General features: G+C 27.9%; 1 protein-coding gene across 2 annotated transcripts; it reads left to right on the forward strand.

The window, feature by feature from the left end:
* The first annotated feature begins 794 nt into the window (after window positions 1–794).
* LOC100203077 (TNF receptor-associated factor 6) lies at window positions 795–13960 on the forward strand. 2 transcript variants are annotated; one of them, XR_010639604.1, is made up of 7 exons: window positions 795–1160; window positions 1238–1289; window positions 10232–10336; window positions 10450–10614; window positions 10698–10772; window positions 10859–12071; window positions 13473–13960. XR_010639604.1 is itself a non-coding variant. In XM_065801280.1 (7 exons), exons 1-7 carry the CDS (start codon window positions 874–876, stop codon window positions 13728–13730), a joined length of 1020 nt encoding a protein of 339 aa, XP_065657352.1. In that variant the 5' UTR covers window positions 795–873; the 3' UTR covers window positions 13731–13960. The 2 variants fall into 2 exon arrangements, 1 of the variants encoding a protein (XP_065657352.1); XM_065801280.1 differs by having other exon boundaries at window positions 10859–10936.
* Window positions 13961–14696: the final 736 nt, after the last annotated feature.

The raw sequence follows: 14696 nt of genomic DNA on the forward strand, positions 1-14696 counted from the left end.
TATTGCTTAAAATTTTTTTAAGGGTCTAGCATTTTTTTACATAATATTTTTGTCAATAAAATTTAAGGAAAAATATTTGTTTTCTAAAATCTCTATGAAAATACGCTTCTTTTGAGACCCAGGTTGACTTATTTTTGAATAACTTTTTTTTCAACAATATTAGGGATTTTACCCCAAAATACTAAAGATTTGAACCCAAATATCTTTACAACTTGATGTGATGGTAAAAAATGAGTTGCATATTTGAAATTCAAATGAGAAATGCTATACAAAAACAAATTGTTTGCTTGGCACCAGGGGGAAAAAATTTTTTTTGTTGTTGACCTGTGTTATTATTGTTGCTATTATTATTGTTATTATTGAGTAAAAGACTTTTTTTCACAACCAAAAATTTGTTATTGTCATCATCACAATTTTTTGAAACCTATTGAAGTTTTAATGTTTGTATTTTTAGTTGTTTTTCTTTGTTTTAGTTTTTATATTTGTATTTTTTGTAGCAGCTTTTTTTTCATCATTTTTTTCAAATCACTTTCTCCTATTAGTGTTCACCTCTTTTTAAATGTTCAAATATATATTTATAAATAGAATATGTATTTATTTCGAAATATTTTATCTTTATTTAAATTTTTGAATTTTGAATTGTTTTTTTGTCAATTTTGAAATGCTTTTAACAAATAATGTTTTTTATTTTATTCAATTTTTTTAATTATTGTTCTTTGATTTAATAACACTGCAGTGAGAGCAGATTTTGCTTTCAGCTGTTTTTAATAATTTTATGTCTTAACAATCTTAGAATAGTTTAAAAAATAGATTTATGAAATAAACATCAAGGAATATTTATTGGAAATGATTGTTTAGTTGTCTGGATGAGTAATGGATCTTCCCAGAGTTTTGATTGAAAGAAATTTTGATCTTTCTGATTATGAAGTTTCAGATGAAATATCCGACTCTGATAGTAATAATTCTTGTCCAATATTAGATAATGAGTTACCCAGTGAAAAAAATTGTGAAGGTTATGATGTTGAGGTTGATGGTATTATACTAACTGAACTTGAATGTCCACTATGCAGCCTGGTGCTTAGGAATCCTGTTCAATTAGAGCAGTGTGGCCATTGTATGTGCCGTAATTGTTTGAATAAATGGAAAATTCATTCAAGAAGGTTAATTTTAAGTTTTTATTTTTTATTTTATTATATTGAGTTTGTGTAATCTTTAGTTCTATTAATTACTTTTGCAGTCACTCAGCATTTAGATGTCCAATATGTCGTGTTGATATCAAAGAAGAAAGGGTAACTAATTTTTTTATCTAAACTAAAAACTGATTTTAAAACAGGTGAAAAAAATATCAACTGGTTGCTGTGTCTTTTTATGTATATATATGCATATATATATATATATATATATATATATATATATATATATATATATATATATATATATATATATATATATATATATATATATATATTTATATATATATATATTGATATTGAAGTATAGCTTCTTTTTGATGATTTTCAGAGAATGTTATTTTGTCATCTATACTTACATCAAACTTTAGAAGTTATAAATATGTACATTAGGGTACACTGTACTTTCAAAATTTTTGATCTGTAATTTGCCAGATTTTTGTGGTGCCACTATATGTGAATAATGACTTTAGAAAAAAAAATTTTTATTTACCTATGCAGGATTGCAGTTTTCGGGAAGGCAAAATTGATCATTTATGCATAAATGCAAGGAGGGTTAAAATTTTTAAATTATTGAAACTTGAAACTTTTTAGATTTTTTTTTAAATATATTACCATATGCTATGAAGCATGAGTAATTTTTTTTTTTGTGAATAATAAATATATTAGTGGGGTTAAGTGCGTTAAAAGATTAAAATAAAAGTGTTAAAATATAATATAACATACAAATTTAAAACAATCAGACTTTCATTGTTTGTATGATGTCATTTAAAGTTCAGACTGTATAACTATAATAGTTATTTATAGTTAGATGGTTTTAAGGGCAACCCATGAGTCTTTAGAAATTGGAGGGGGATTGTACAAACTTTATAACAGGTTCAGGAAAAGATAGAGGTTTTCTATCAAATCTGGAATAATTAACCAGGAGGCAATTATTCTGGTCTATTTTTATGCTGCACTATAACAAATTATCATTGAGGCATATAACTGTTAAACTACATGCTCCAAATAATTCAAAGGATTGTTTTACTGGCCCTATTGCAAAGGCTCTATCTAAAGTTAATGACATAAAAAGAATTAAAATATTTGAACCTATATAACAGCTGGAACCATTGATTGAGCATCTTTAAAAAATTCCCAAAACAATGTTGACAGATGCAATGCTTTGTTATAAGTTGGTATAATGTTTATCTACAGACCAAATTGACATAAATCTTCGTAAAGAAAAGTGTAAAAATATTTGCCATAGCAGATGGCTGCCACAACAGATGGGTTGCCACAGCAGAAGCTTTCATTTTTTTTATATGAGTGAGCACATGTTTACTGGTGATGTTTTTTAAAAGTATTATTTAATCATTAAATGGGTAGCACAAGTATTTTTTCATAGGTAATATGAAATAAAAGTAAAGCACTAATATATTTATTTTTCAAAAAAAAAATTATTCACATTTCATAGCATATAATAATATTTAAAAAAAAAAATCTAAAAAGTTTCAAAAATTTAAAAATTTTAACCCCCCTTGCATTTATGCATAAATGATCAATTTTACCTTTCCGAAAACTGCAATCCCGCATAAATAAAAAAAATTTTTTCTTCCTTAAGTCATTATTCACAAATAGTAGCACGATAAAAATTTTTCGGCAAATTTAAAATCTAAAATTTTGAAAGTACAATGTACCCTTATGTACATAAGGGTGGGTCATAATTTAAAAAATTTGGATATGGGAGCATAATTTTAAAAATTTGGATATGGGAGTGTGCGCAAAATTCTTATTATGTATTAGGATATTAGAATAGGCGTGAATAATTTTTGAAAAATTGAAAGGGCGTTTGAAAAACTTTTACTAAAAAAAATCATCAAAATGGCACTTTTCTACCTTTTTTTAAAAAGTTTATGGGAATGCAATCATCAAAAAACAATTAGACATAATATAGACATAAAAATAAAACATAAACTATGATGCTACTTTACTTAAGGCCATACAAACACGGTAGGCGTATGTAAAGTTGTCTACCATTATGGATTTTACAAAAAAAAAATTATTTATGAATGTTAGAAATGGTAGAGCGCGTAGTAATTTAATTATGTAATAGAATATTGGAAGATATGTGAATTTTTTTTTTTCTCTTAAGAAGTTTGTCCTTTGTGGACGCAGAGTGTTTGAAAAATGTAATTTTTACTAAAAACTCATTAAATTGGCACCTTTTTTTCTTTTTTTTAAGCCTATGGGGATGCAATCATCAAATAATTAGACATAATATAGACATTGAAATATAACATAATTTTGGGTCTTACTCTTCATAAGGTCATACAAAAATGTATGCGTATACTGTGTTTGGTGTGGGATATTAAAAGAAATGAAAACATATTTTCTTTATAAATAATAGTAGTTCCTACAATAGTTCACAAACTGAAGTTTAAAAACTTCTGAAGGGTTAAAAATTTATTGGTTTTTAAAAAATATCATAAAAGAGAAAAGATATATTTAATGTTAAATTTATTTATTGTGATCATAATATCCCAAAGCAAAAAAAAACAACTAAAAAAATTTATATTGCTAAAATTAATTTAAATAAATCTTTTTTTGATTGGTTCATGGGCATGATTTCTCGATGTGCTAATGTTGCTCTGATGAACTCATCGCTTCAATCTTTTCCAAATACCAATTGAGAAGCTCTTGTGACTTCTTGGGCACATCTTTCAATAGCTTACCCATGAACAGGAAAACAAGGTTCATGCATCAGAGTATCTTTGTATATTAAAAGTTCATCCTCTGACAATAAACATGTAAGCAAAAGTTCATATACATCCAAACTCCAATTAATTAGATCTAAAAGTGAACCATCATTTTCATTATGTAAATGATGTTTTCTACTTCTTACATTACTGTTTCTGTATTTTGAATCTCCTCTTAATTTTAAAATTGTTGTAACTGCAAATTCTCTTTCTGTTTTTTCTAGACTACATAACAATGCTTGAAGAACATTTTCAAATTCTATGAAGATGATAAAATATAGGGCATTACAATATCTTTAACTTTAAGTCTTTGATGTAAAAGAAGTTTTAATTGCTTGAATATATGGTTAAGCTCTTCAGTCCACTTCCACTTTACTTTGATTTCAAACCAAAGTGGCGCATAAACTCTAACAATGAACTCCACCAGAAGTTGAAGATTATATGTTTCTTCAACTGTAGTAAGATTTCTGAGCACCAAAGTAAACATAATAATATATGCAAAATTTAACCATCTTGCATGTGAATGTGGCCCAATTTCTTTGCCTTTAAGATTGTCTGGAAAAACTCCAGTGTTAATTGCATGGGTAATTTCATAAAAATATTTTTCATCAATTGAAAGTGATTTTATAACTTCTGAGTCAAGTTCTATCATTGCATTAGAAATTCCAATTTTTATTATGCTATCTTTAACTTTGAAGCTATCAACCTTACCTATAAGTTTTCAAATTGAACCAGTAAAGTTATTGTGATGTTGATTGTTGTTTTTCCGATGGAGTTCAAGCTGAATCATAAGATGTCGAAGTGGTAGTTCATTTGTATGTAGAAAAAAAAATTATCCATATTAGTTTTTTATCTAATTTATGTTCAAGGTACTGGATAACACCTCCTTTCCAACTAAAAAGACTAAATATTACATGGGGCAAGTATTTTCTTTAGAATAAATGTGCAATTAAATTATTATACATATATTTCAGGATGCTCAACACAAATTACAATAATCCAAATATACGAGAGCTGAGTGCAAAGTAACCGCAAAAAGAGAAGAGTAAAGAGAGTTCAGCACATGCCGCATAAGTTTAAATACTATAAATTTGCGGGCATGCGCAAGAAGCTAATCTGGCTGTAGCGTTATCAAACTAATGCAACACCAATCAGTGTTTAAATTTGTTGAGTCCGTATCAATGACAACTAAAGAGTCTCCAACATCATGATCCTCATTCTATTTGTAAAACTTATCAGCTGTTTGCTCAGCTGCAGTTTCTACTCTTCCTTCATAATTGTTAGTGAAATGAAATTGGTATTTACCTCTAGGTTCAGAACAAACTGCATAATGTTCTTCGTTTTTTTTAAATGGATGTAATTTTCCATGTTCTTTCATGTACTTGGTTTATTCTTTTTGTCCATCAAAAAAAATACATTGAATATTATCATTCATTGTCGCTTTTTCAGCTTTACCTCAGATTTCTTTCATTAACTTAGTCTTTCATCTAACTTCGTTTTGTTTTGTTATGATCAACAAAAATATCAGTATTTTTCTTTAAAAAATATGCATCTCTTGCAGAAGCTAAAGCAGCTATACCCCCTGCAGCTCTGTTAAATACTCCATACCAAATAGCTGCTTGAGAAACCCTGGTGATATCTAAGTAATTTTTTTTCAAACTGAAGTCAGCTTTTTCTGAATTATTTGCATTTTTAGTGCCAATGTCTGTTTTTCTATTGCTGTTTGAAATTCTACTGCTAAAGGAGAAAATAAGTGCTCAAATTATGTTAATTAATTTTAATAAAACAGTTATATTATATTTTATAACTCAAGTTTCAACAAAAATTTACAAAAATATTTGTGATATTTTAGTATTTGTCTATATATTTTTATGCAGTGATGCAACTGAATATGTATATAAATGCACTTAAATTTTTTTTGCGCTTTATACACTTGGCCATTTATGTATGTATTTCATTTTTATGAGATTTTTAAATTTATGAGTGGTTCTCGATGAGGACTGGATGGTCTTCTGCGAGTGTCCGCTTTCTCATCTTTTTATTTAGTAAATTAGATACTTGTATATATTTATATATTTTTTAGTTGTAAAAGTATTTTTTAATCTTAACAATTTAATTTATTTGTTTAACGACTTTTATACTTTGTATAAATTTTAAGTTTCAAGTTCTTCATCAGCGGTTCTCTGTGACAAGACCTAATCGTCTTCTAAGAAATAAAAAAAGAAAAAAAAAAAAAGAGAAAATAAATGTTCAAATTATGTTAGTCAATTTTAATAAAACAGTTATATTATATTTTTTAATTCAAGTTTTAACAAAAATTAAAAAAATATTTGTGATATTTTAGCATTTACCTATATCCTCACTATTTGTTCCAGGTATTTTAGAGTCTGATTCTTTTCTATCCAAATATCTTGTTAATCAATATGTCTCTGATAAATCAACTAATCCCATTTGTAAAGTAAGCTTGTAAGAAAAATAGTTCTTGCACAGGTGTCTTTGCTACTTTAAGACATATGCAAGTCACATGGGCTTTAAAAAGACAACCATCGCATTTACTTTGATTACAGCATGAGATTTTGCACTTACATTTTGTCAAGTCAAATAACTTATTAAGTTTGTCCGTTACATATTTCTTTTTGACATAGTTCTCAATTTTCCAATGTCTTTTGCAATGTTCCATTCAAGGACAAGTTTATCGAGTGCATATTTTTCTAAGACCAATGTATTTGTAGAATTTGTTAACATCCAAATACTTTTTATTTGAATAAATATTTTTATGCCCACACATCTTGTACTCAAATGTGTTACTGATCTTTCATGCAATAAAATTCTATATCATAAATATCTCTCAGCGTAAGCAGCTTTGATAAGCAAAGTTTGAGTCCATTACCCAGTAGGTCATGCAATTTACGGCATTTTAATACTGTTTGAGCTCGCGTAGACTTATATTTGAATAAATATTATATTTGTTTAAAAATATTAGTAATTTTCTGTAGTGAAGTTTATTTTTAAATGTATGTTACAAATTTGTTAATTACATCATTTTTTAATTTTTTTATTGCAATATTTAGGATGCCAAAGTGATCATTAAGAAATAGAACATGTTTAAAAAGCAAGTTTAGGAAACTATTATTATAGTAATTATCCTACAAATTATAAGACTAACTTTATAACATAAAAAATCATACACCATTTTCTGTTATTGACCAATTTTTATGGTTTTTAATAATAATGGAGAGGGGATACAAGCCCCGAGCCCACAAATTTTGATGACCATGTTTTATGATTAGCCTCATTTTATATATTAGTTGCATTATGTACATTGAAAAAAACAAATAAGATTCTTATACTAATTTTTTCAGAGTTTTCAGTAAAATTGACATTTTTTAAACGCCCTGTTGCCCACATTTTAACATAAAAAAATTATTTGTTTCTTCCATCATCCTATTACATAATTAGATTATTATGCACTCTACCATTTCTAACATTCATAAATATTTTTTTTCTTGTAAAATCCCTAATGGTAGAAAACTTTTCTTATGTCTACCATGTTTACTGTGGCCTTAAGTAAAGTAGCACCAAAGTTTATGTTGCTTTTATGTCTATATTATGTCTAATTGTTTTTTATTGATTGCATTCCTATAAGCTTTTTAAAAAAAGGCAGAAGGGTGCCATTTTGATGAGTTTTTAGTAAAACATTTTTCTAACGCCCTGCATTCCCACTGGATAAACTTTTTAAGAAAAAAAAAGTTATTCACGTTTCTTCTAATATCCTAGTACATAAAAAAAATATTGCACCTGCACCCATATCTAAAATTTTAAAAGTATGACCCACCCTAATGTACATATATCCATTAGTTAACTATTTTACCGTGTACCTTGTTTCTTATTTTTTATTTTTATTAAAAATAAGAAAACGTTAAAAAAATAAGGTAGCTTAATTGTGGACATCTTCCACTACAATCAAGGAAGACCCCTCATCGTTGGGATGTTAATAGTATTTAAAAAAAGTTGCTATTAGACTGGTTTGTTTTTAATTTCTTATCTAATTTTTTAGTGCTGATGTTTTGCAAGAGTAGATTTACACCCAAAATACTCAAGTTGAAATTCATAAGCATTGTATATGAATTACACCTTAAGTTCAAGGTTTATGCCCAAAAATTCCCTTTCAGATTTTTAGGTTTTATGCTGATCTAAATGTTTGCACCAAGAAAAAGGAAGCCAGGGCAATATCTAAAGCTATTGCACAAATAATGGAAAGTTAAACTTATAAAAAAACTAACTTAAATCAAGTCTAACCATCAAGTATGGTGTTCCAGTTAAGAGAATACCTTTGGCTAATTTTCAGCTTGTTAAAATTATTAAAGATAGTTATAGAAAATGGTTGACCAGTCCTGTTTCTATTTGGAGTTTTATACTGTAAAGGAGAATTACAAAATGCCGCTACATAAACTAAAAATTTGATATGGGCCAACAATTCTTTTTCTTTTTCTTCTTTTACCAAAAAAACCTTATGGGATTATATAAGCAAAAATTTCACCATACATATTTTATATATGTATTAGTAAAAATGTGTGTGTGTTTGTGTGTGTGTATGATAATAAAAAAGCATGATTACGAAACAACAAATGAAAAATAAATTTAGGTGTCCTGAGATAAAAAAATGATCTAACAGCACACTTTGTTTAATTATAAATTTTAAGAAGAAAGTTGAGAAAAAATAAAGTGATAAAAATAGTAGAAGGAGTATCAGCTTGGCTAGTTGTAGGATTGATGCTGAAGCCAAAATTACGATATATATGTATGATATATAATGTTCACCAGTCACTGAGAGTTTCATGCTGTAGCAGAAGTAAAATCCTTTTCAAGTTTAAATGTCCCTTCCTAACGAGCAGAGAGTGCTTCTTATCAAGACTAGAATAAATGGTAGTATCATTAGTGAACAATGCAACCTTTAATGTGAGAATATCTGGGAGACAAAAGATTTCTACTCAAGAGCCATGAAGAAAATCATGGTAGTTGTAAGAGGTACAATAATGGGAGGATTATGATAATGAAGAATGATAAGGGAATAGTTTTACAGAGATCAAACCATGATCAGAAACACTTAAAGGTAAATGTGGAGAAACTTAGCACTGACTAGGATCAGAAACAAAACATAAGTAGAGTAGTTAGTAGGTGAATGATTTGAATTGTCTGAAAAGCAATTCGGAAAGATAACCGTTTGTGTTAGAGATTGAGAAAGGCAAAAGTTGTAGTGCCAGTGACTCTGCAGGCCTTAACGCCTGCAGAGTCACTGACACTAGAGCCAAGCCATTTAGTGTGATGAGCATTAAAGTCACTAACAACAACAATATTGGTTGAAAGATAAAGCGAAAGAATTTGTTTAGTCAATTTGGTCAGAAACAACATCAAAACAGCGCAGTGGCGCTAAACAGAGTGAAGCCGTGCTAAAGAAAGCACATAAAAGAATAGTCTGTAAATTCAAGCCTATTTTCTAGACAAATGGTTAAATTCTAACAAATGTAAATGCCTGGGCCAAACATGTGACTATTGGAGTCTTTACGAATTGAAGAAAGATAACCACCAACACTTAAATCACAAGATGAGACAGGTGAACTCAAATTAGTCTCGTAATAAGCAAGTATTTCTAGTGAACTTTGCAAGAGATAAGACAACTTTTTTTAACAACAAAAATAGATGAGCTGTGGAACTTTGAAAATGTCATCATTGAATTTATTAGTAGTCTTAAAAGTTTTCAACCTTCTTAAAAAGTTCTTAAAAATTTTGTTGAGTTTTTTTCTTCATGTGGAATTCTTCATGAGTGTTTATTAAAATAGCGGCCCTATCTTGCCTAAACTTTAACAGGTTTGAAACAGGTTTGGAGGTTTGAATATTAAATTGTTTAATATAAAAGTTAAAAGTTTAAGCTGTAAAAAAATTGAATTAAAAAAAGTGTAAAATTTGGTTTATAAATTGTTTTTACTTAGGGAGTAGACATCTCTACAGAACTTCCTAAGTAAACCCTAATTATGCACAATTAATTTATTTTACTGTGAAATAACAGTTAATCATAAAAACAAACAGCAAATTCTGTAGCAAAGTATATCTTCAAATTTACATTACATAAAATAATGAAGCAGTCAAATTTTTTTAAAAGAATTCTTTGTTTATTACTCTTAATCTATAGTTAATCAAGAAAGTAGCATCAACTTTTATCAAGAAAGTCAATCTTTTTAAAATTATTTGTTCAATAAATGTTTTATAATAATAATACAGTAAGTATGTAATCATTTGTTTTAGATTTTTGAAAATAAAATGGTGAACAGAATGGTTTTAAACTTGCGTGTTTTTTGTTCAAATAAAAAAAAGAAATGTAGCTGGCTTGGAGAGCTGCGAGATCTTAAGGTATTGCTATTAGATCAGTAAAATAATTTTTTTATTTGTAATATTAGCTCAAAAACATGAGTTTCAATTTTATGTGGTGATTTATTCGCAGCGTTTTACTTTATATGCCGTAGAGACATAAAGAACGTGATTGTGAATATGAAGAAATAAGTTGCATATACGAAGGGTGCATGAAACGTTTTTTGCGTTGCTATATGGGGTTACACGAAGAAAGATGTGCTTATCGAGTCACTCCTTGTGATTACTGCGAAGAAAGAGTCCGTGTTCGGGACGCTAAAGTATAAATGTTAAATACCTCATAGTTAAAATTAGACCATAATTAAAACAGGTAAATTAATTTGTGAACATTGATTTTTTTTAGAACCATTTAAGAACTTGTGAGCGAGTTCCAATTGATTGCGTTGAGCATTGTGATGCTAAAATTGTTCGATGTGAGGTAAAAACTGTATACAAAAACTCATGATAAAACAATTTCTTATATTTTTTATAATTTGAATAAAAATTTATATATTATGTCTTTAGATGAATAACCATTTAGCAAATGAATGTCCGTTGCATACCATTCAATGCAGCTTCCACTCCATTGGTTGCGATTTTTTAGTAAGTGTAACCTCAGATGGCTTTACATAAAATACAATGCATAACTATTTGTTTATAGCAACAGATGATATTAGAGTTAGTGTCTATCTTGAACTAAATATGTGGGGGTGCAAGTTAAACTTTAAAATCGCAATTTTTCTAAAATTGTATTTTAGAAAACATCACTGTGATGTTTTCTAAAATACAAATTATTTATTTGGTCTTAATTATTTGATAAATATTTTACTAGGTAACAAAAACAGATATTAAAGAGGTAAATATTTTAAGTTTCATAACTAAATTAAACATATGTAGTAGAATAAAATAACATGAAAGTTTATGCTAATAATAAATGTAGAGGATATTAACATACTCTCAGATATTTTTAACATATAATCCTAGATGTTCCTAAGATACACTTTGACTTTAATACTGTCATTGATTTTATTGTTATCTGTAAGTACCTTAATAAATTATCTAATATTCAAGTTTTATTAGCAAAGACCTAGACCTAGATGTTATTAAAATGTACTTTATTGTTATAATATACATCTCAACATCAAACACTAAAATTAGCATGGAACTTGATATTTAAACTTTTGAAAATGATACTAAACTGTAAAAATTAGTTTAACTTATACCAAAATCATCTTCCAAAATAGAGAAATATGTTTTACCCTCTTTGAAATACTTTTCCGTATATATAAAACTACAGAAAATGATGCATCATTGTTTAGTTAATGTCTGAAGCCCTAAAAACGTTCTTATAAACCTTAAAAAAGTTTTTATAAACCTTAAAAAAGTTTTTACAAATCTTAAAAAAGTTTCAAATAATTGTCAGCATGTTTTATTTCGATCCAAAAACATATTTGCTCTTAATCAAACTGAGGTATTTTAAGATGATCCCAAAAATATAGTGAAAACATAACTCCAAGTTCAAGCTATGCAAAACTTCTCTCCACAAGTAAAATTTCTTTTTTCTGCTTTTAAACTGCAGTAAAAAAATTAGTAGTTGGGCTATATTTGACAAGGTTGTGTATTTGTAGATTTAAAACTCTAAAAAGAGGCAAATAATGTAGAAGTAGCAAAAAAAAAGTTCAACTTGCATCTCAACGTATTAATTGTTAATGCTCATCACCTAGGCATGGAATTACCAGTAAGTTAAAAGATTATGTACGATTTTTTTTTCTATTTTTATATTAACATGACTTTCACAAATTTTTAAAACATTTATCATGTCTGAGAAAGTTACTGTTGTTTTTATATATTTTGAACAAAAAAACTCGAAAAAAAAAAAAAAAATGTTCTGTTGCTTTATGCTAAGTTTGTTTGACCAGTCGGTAGATTTCAAAGAACAAGAATAACACTGAATTAGAATGTTTATTAAATGATCTCATAGCCTTTCGGTCATTCCATGAACCAAGTGCAACTTCATGGTTGGCAAAATATCAAGAACTTTTCGTGTCACTTTCAGTTTGCACAAATTATAAAAATAAGCTTGTTGTTGAGAGTTTTTGCTTTTTTTAATAAACACAGAGCTTTCTGATAAATAATTGCGTTGGATCTAATTGTTCCAGGTGTCCTTAATTTTCCTGGCATTACTTAGTTTTCGAAATTGTCCTTAGCCAAAAATCGGGGTGTGTTGATGCAGTTGAGTCTAATGTCCACTACAAATGTGAAAGCAACACTTTTAAGATAAATAAACTCTAAAATTTACTTTAAGTTTTCATAATTTTTGTTTACCTGCTCGATTCCTGTAAAATTCACAATTTAACAAAAAATTCTTCATTGGTTCTTTTCGAAAAGCGTGCACAACTTTCGTAATAGCAATTTTAGTTTTTAATTTTAGTACGGAAGATAAAAATGCGAAATTTTCGTAAGTTTTGTTTATCGGCGAACAATTTATGTTAAACTTTTTTTTAGATAAGTTTAAGTAAGTTTTTTTTATCGCATTTTTAAATTTTGAAAACATGTCAAAAACCGTGGTCAAATCGTCAAAACAAAGTATTTTTTGCGTGGTCATATAATTGCGTGCGATGGCACGTCTTCCTGTGATCGCACGTCTTCCTGTGAAACACTGATTCTTAAGCCACTTCTCCGAAATGAATTTAACAGTCTTTGACACTTAAGAAATGTAAAAGCATAAACTATCGAGACAAAATCACTATCGATTGTAAACTAAGAAAACTTCTTGTTTTGAAAATTCAAAATCTTTATTATAAAAACAAGGAACTAATTAAGGAATAGATTCGGTTTTTTTTTTTTAAATTTCTTGGAAACACTAAATTGGATAAAATATAAATAACCCACAATTTTTATAGAACTTTCAATTTGAATAATAAATTTGTACATTAATTTGATATGGATTATTGATGAAAGTTTTTATAACTTTTTGCACAAAGTTTTAAGGGTTTAAAATCTTTATTTTGGAAATAATGAATTTCAGTAAAAATACTAAAATGCGCTATATGTTTTTAAAAATTTGTGAAAGTCATGTCCGTATAAAACCCAAAAAGCCCGTACAAATGTATATTAGGCTTGTTTTTTTTTCTTTAAGGGTGAACGCAAGCTGATGAAAAACCATATGGAGGAAAACGTTTGTAAACATCTAGAACTGTCTCTTCAATCAGGTGAGCAAATGAGACGGACCCTTCGAACTCAAGCTTCAATAATTTCTGATTTAAAGGAAAACATGCGTTTGGTCCAGAGAGACATGTCTTCTTATAGAAAACGTATACGTAGCCTTGAGGTCGGTGCCTTTCCGCGTAGGAGATCTGTAAGCCAATCTTCAGATGCATCATTGGATCAATCATAATTTTATTTGAATGTAGTTTACTGACTATAAGACAATTTTACAATTTTAAGTTTTAATTTTTGATTGTAAATGCAAAAATTTTATGAAGGTGCCACACCAATAACTTGCAAGTACATTCTTTCAATATTAGTAGGTGTAAATGTGATGCAATAAGTATATACATTTTGTTTGTATTATTTATGTATTTATTTCCAAATATAATATATGCGTTAGTATTAGAACCACTAAAATAGAATTATTTTATGTGTCGTAATTCGTTATAATTTGTATGCGGACAAACCTTTTTTATTGCCAATTAACGTAACTACTAGTAAATTTTTTGTCTAACTTGATGATGTAAAGCTATAAGACCAGATTCCCGCGTGTAATATTCTCACATATTTTTCAAAATTATAGTTTATTTTTCAATTCTTTCAACATTTTTCAAAACGCTAATTTAACCAACATCGTACTTATAGTTATAGTTTTTTTAATAAAAGAATTATCTAAAATCGAAATTAAAAACCTCGAAACAACCCTTAACTGTTTTGAATGCTCATCATGAAATTTTTAATTAACTATAAATTAGTTCATCGTTCTTTTCAAATAAATTTCAGATTATTGTTTATTTGGGCTCAAGAAGTTTCAATGATTTTATACATTTTTAGATTGTGTCAATACCATACGCGAAGAACGTGTTGGGACTAGGGCCCCGCCCGGAAGTTTATTTCTGTTTATTTCAGCTCTGCCCGTTAAAATTTATCAAGTGTTGATTTTTTTTTTTTTTTTTCATTATCTTCACTTCCAACAAGGCTGCAAGCAACCATTATTAAAGTTGGAAGTTATTGGAAGAGAAAAGATGAAATTTATAGAGCAAGATAACGATTGACAGGCGACTTACAAGGTTATAAATTATGAAATATAAAATTAAATTTCGAACTTTTATTTTATTTCTTAAACCTTGCCTGTGAACTTCCATATATTATA

The sequence above is a fragment of the Hydra vulgaris genome, chromosome 07, assembly GCF_038396675.1.
Source record: "Hydra vulgaris chromosome 07, alternate assembly HydraT2T_AEP".
Taxonomy (NCBI): domain Eukaryota; kingdom Metazoa; phylum Cnidaria; class Hydrozoa; order Anthoathecata; family Hydridae; genus Hydra; species Hydra vulgaris.

Excerpts from the sequence above, each read along its gene's own strand:
- LOC100203077 (XM_065801280.1), top strand. The coding sequence starts at position 874 with ATGGATCTTCCCAGAGTTTTGATTGAAAGAAATTTTGATCTTTCTGAT. Across the intron at positions 1,290-10,231 it reads TTGATATCAAAGAAGAAAGG|ATTTTTGAAAATAAAATGGT; the intron begins GTAACTAATTTT and ends CATTTGTTTTAG. Across the intron at positions 10,337-10,449 it reads GAGAGCTGCGAGATCTTAAG|AGACATAAAGAACGTGATTG; the intron begins GTATTGCTATTA and ends TATATGCCGTAG.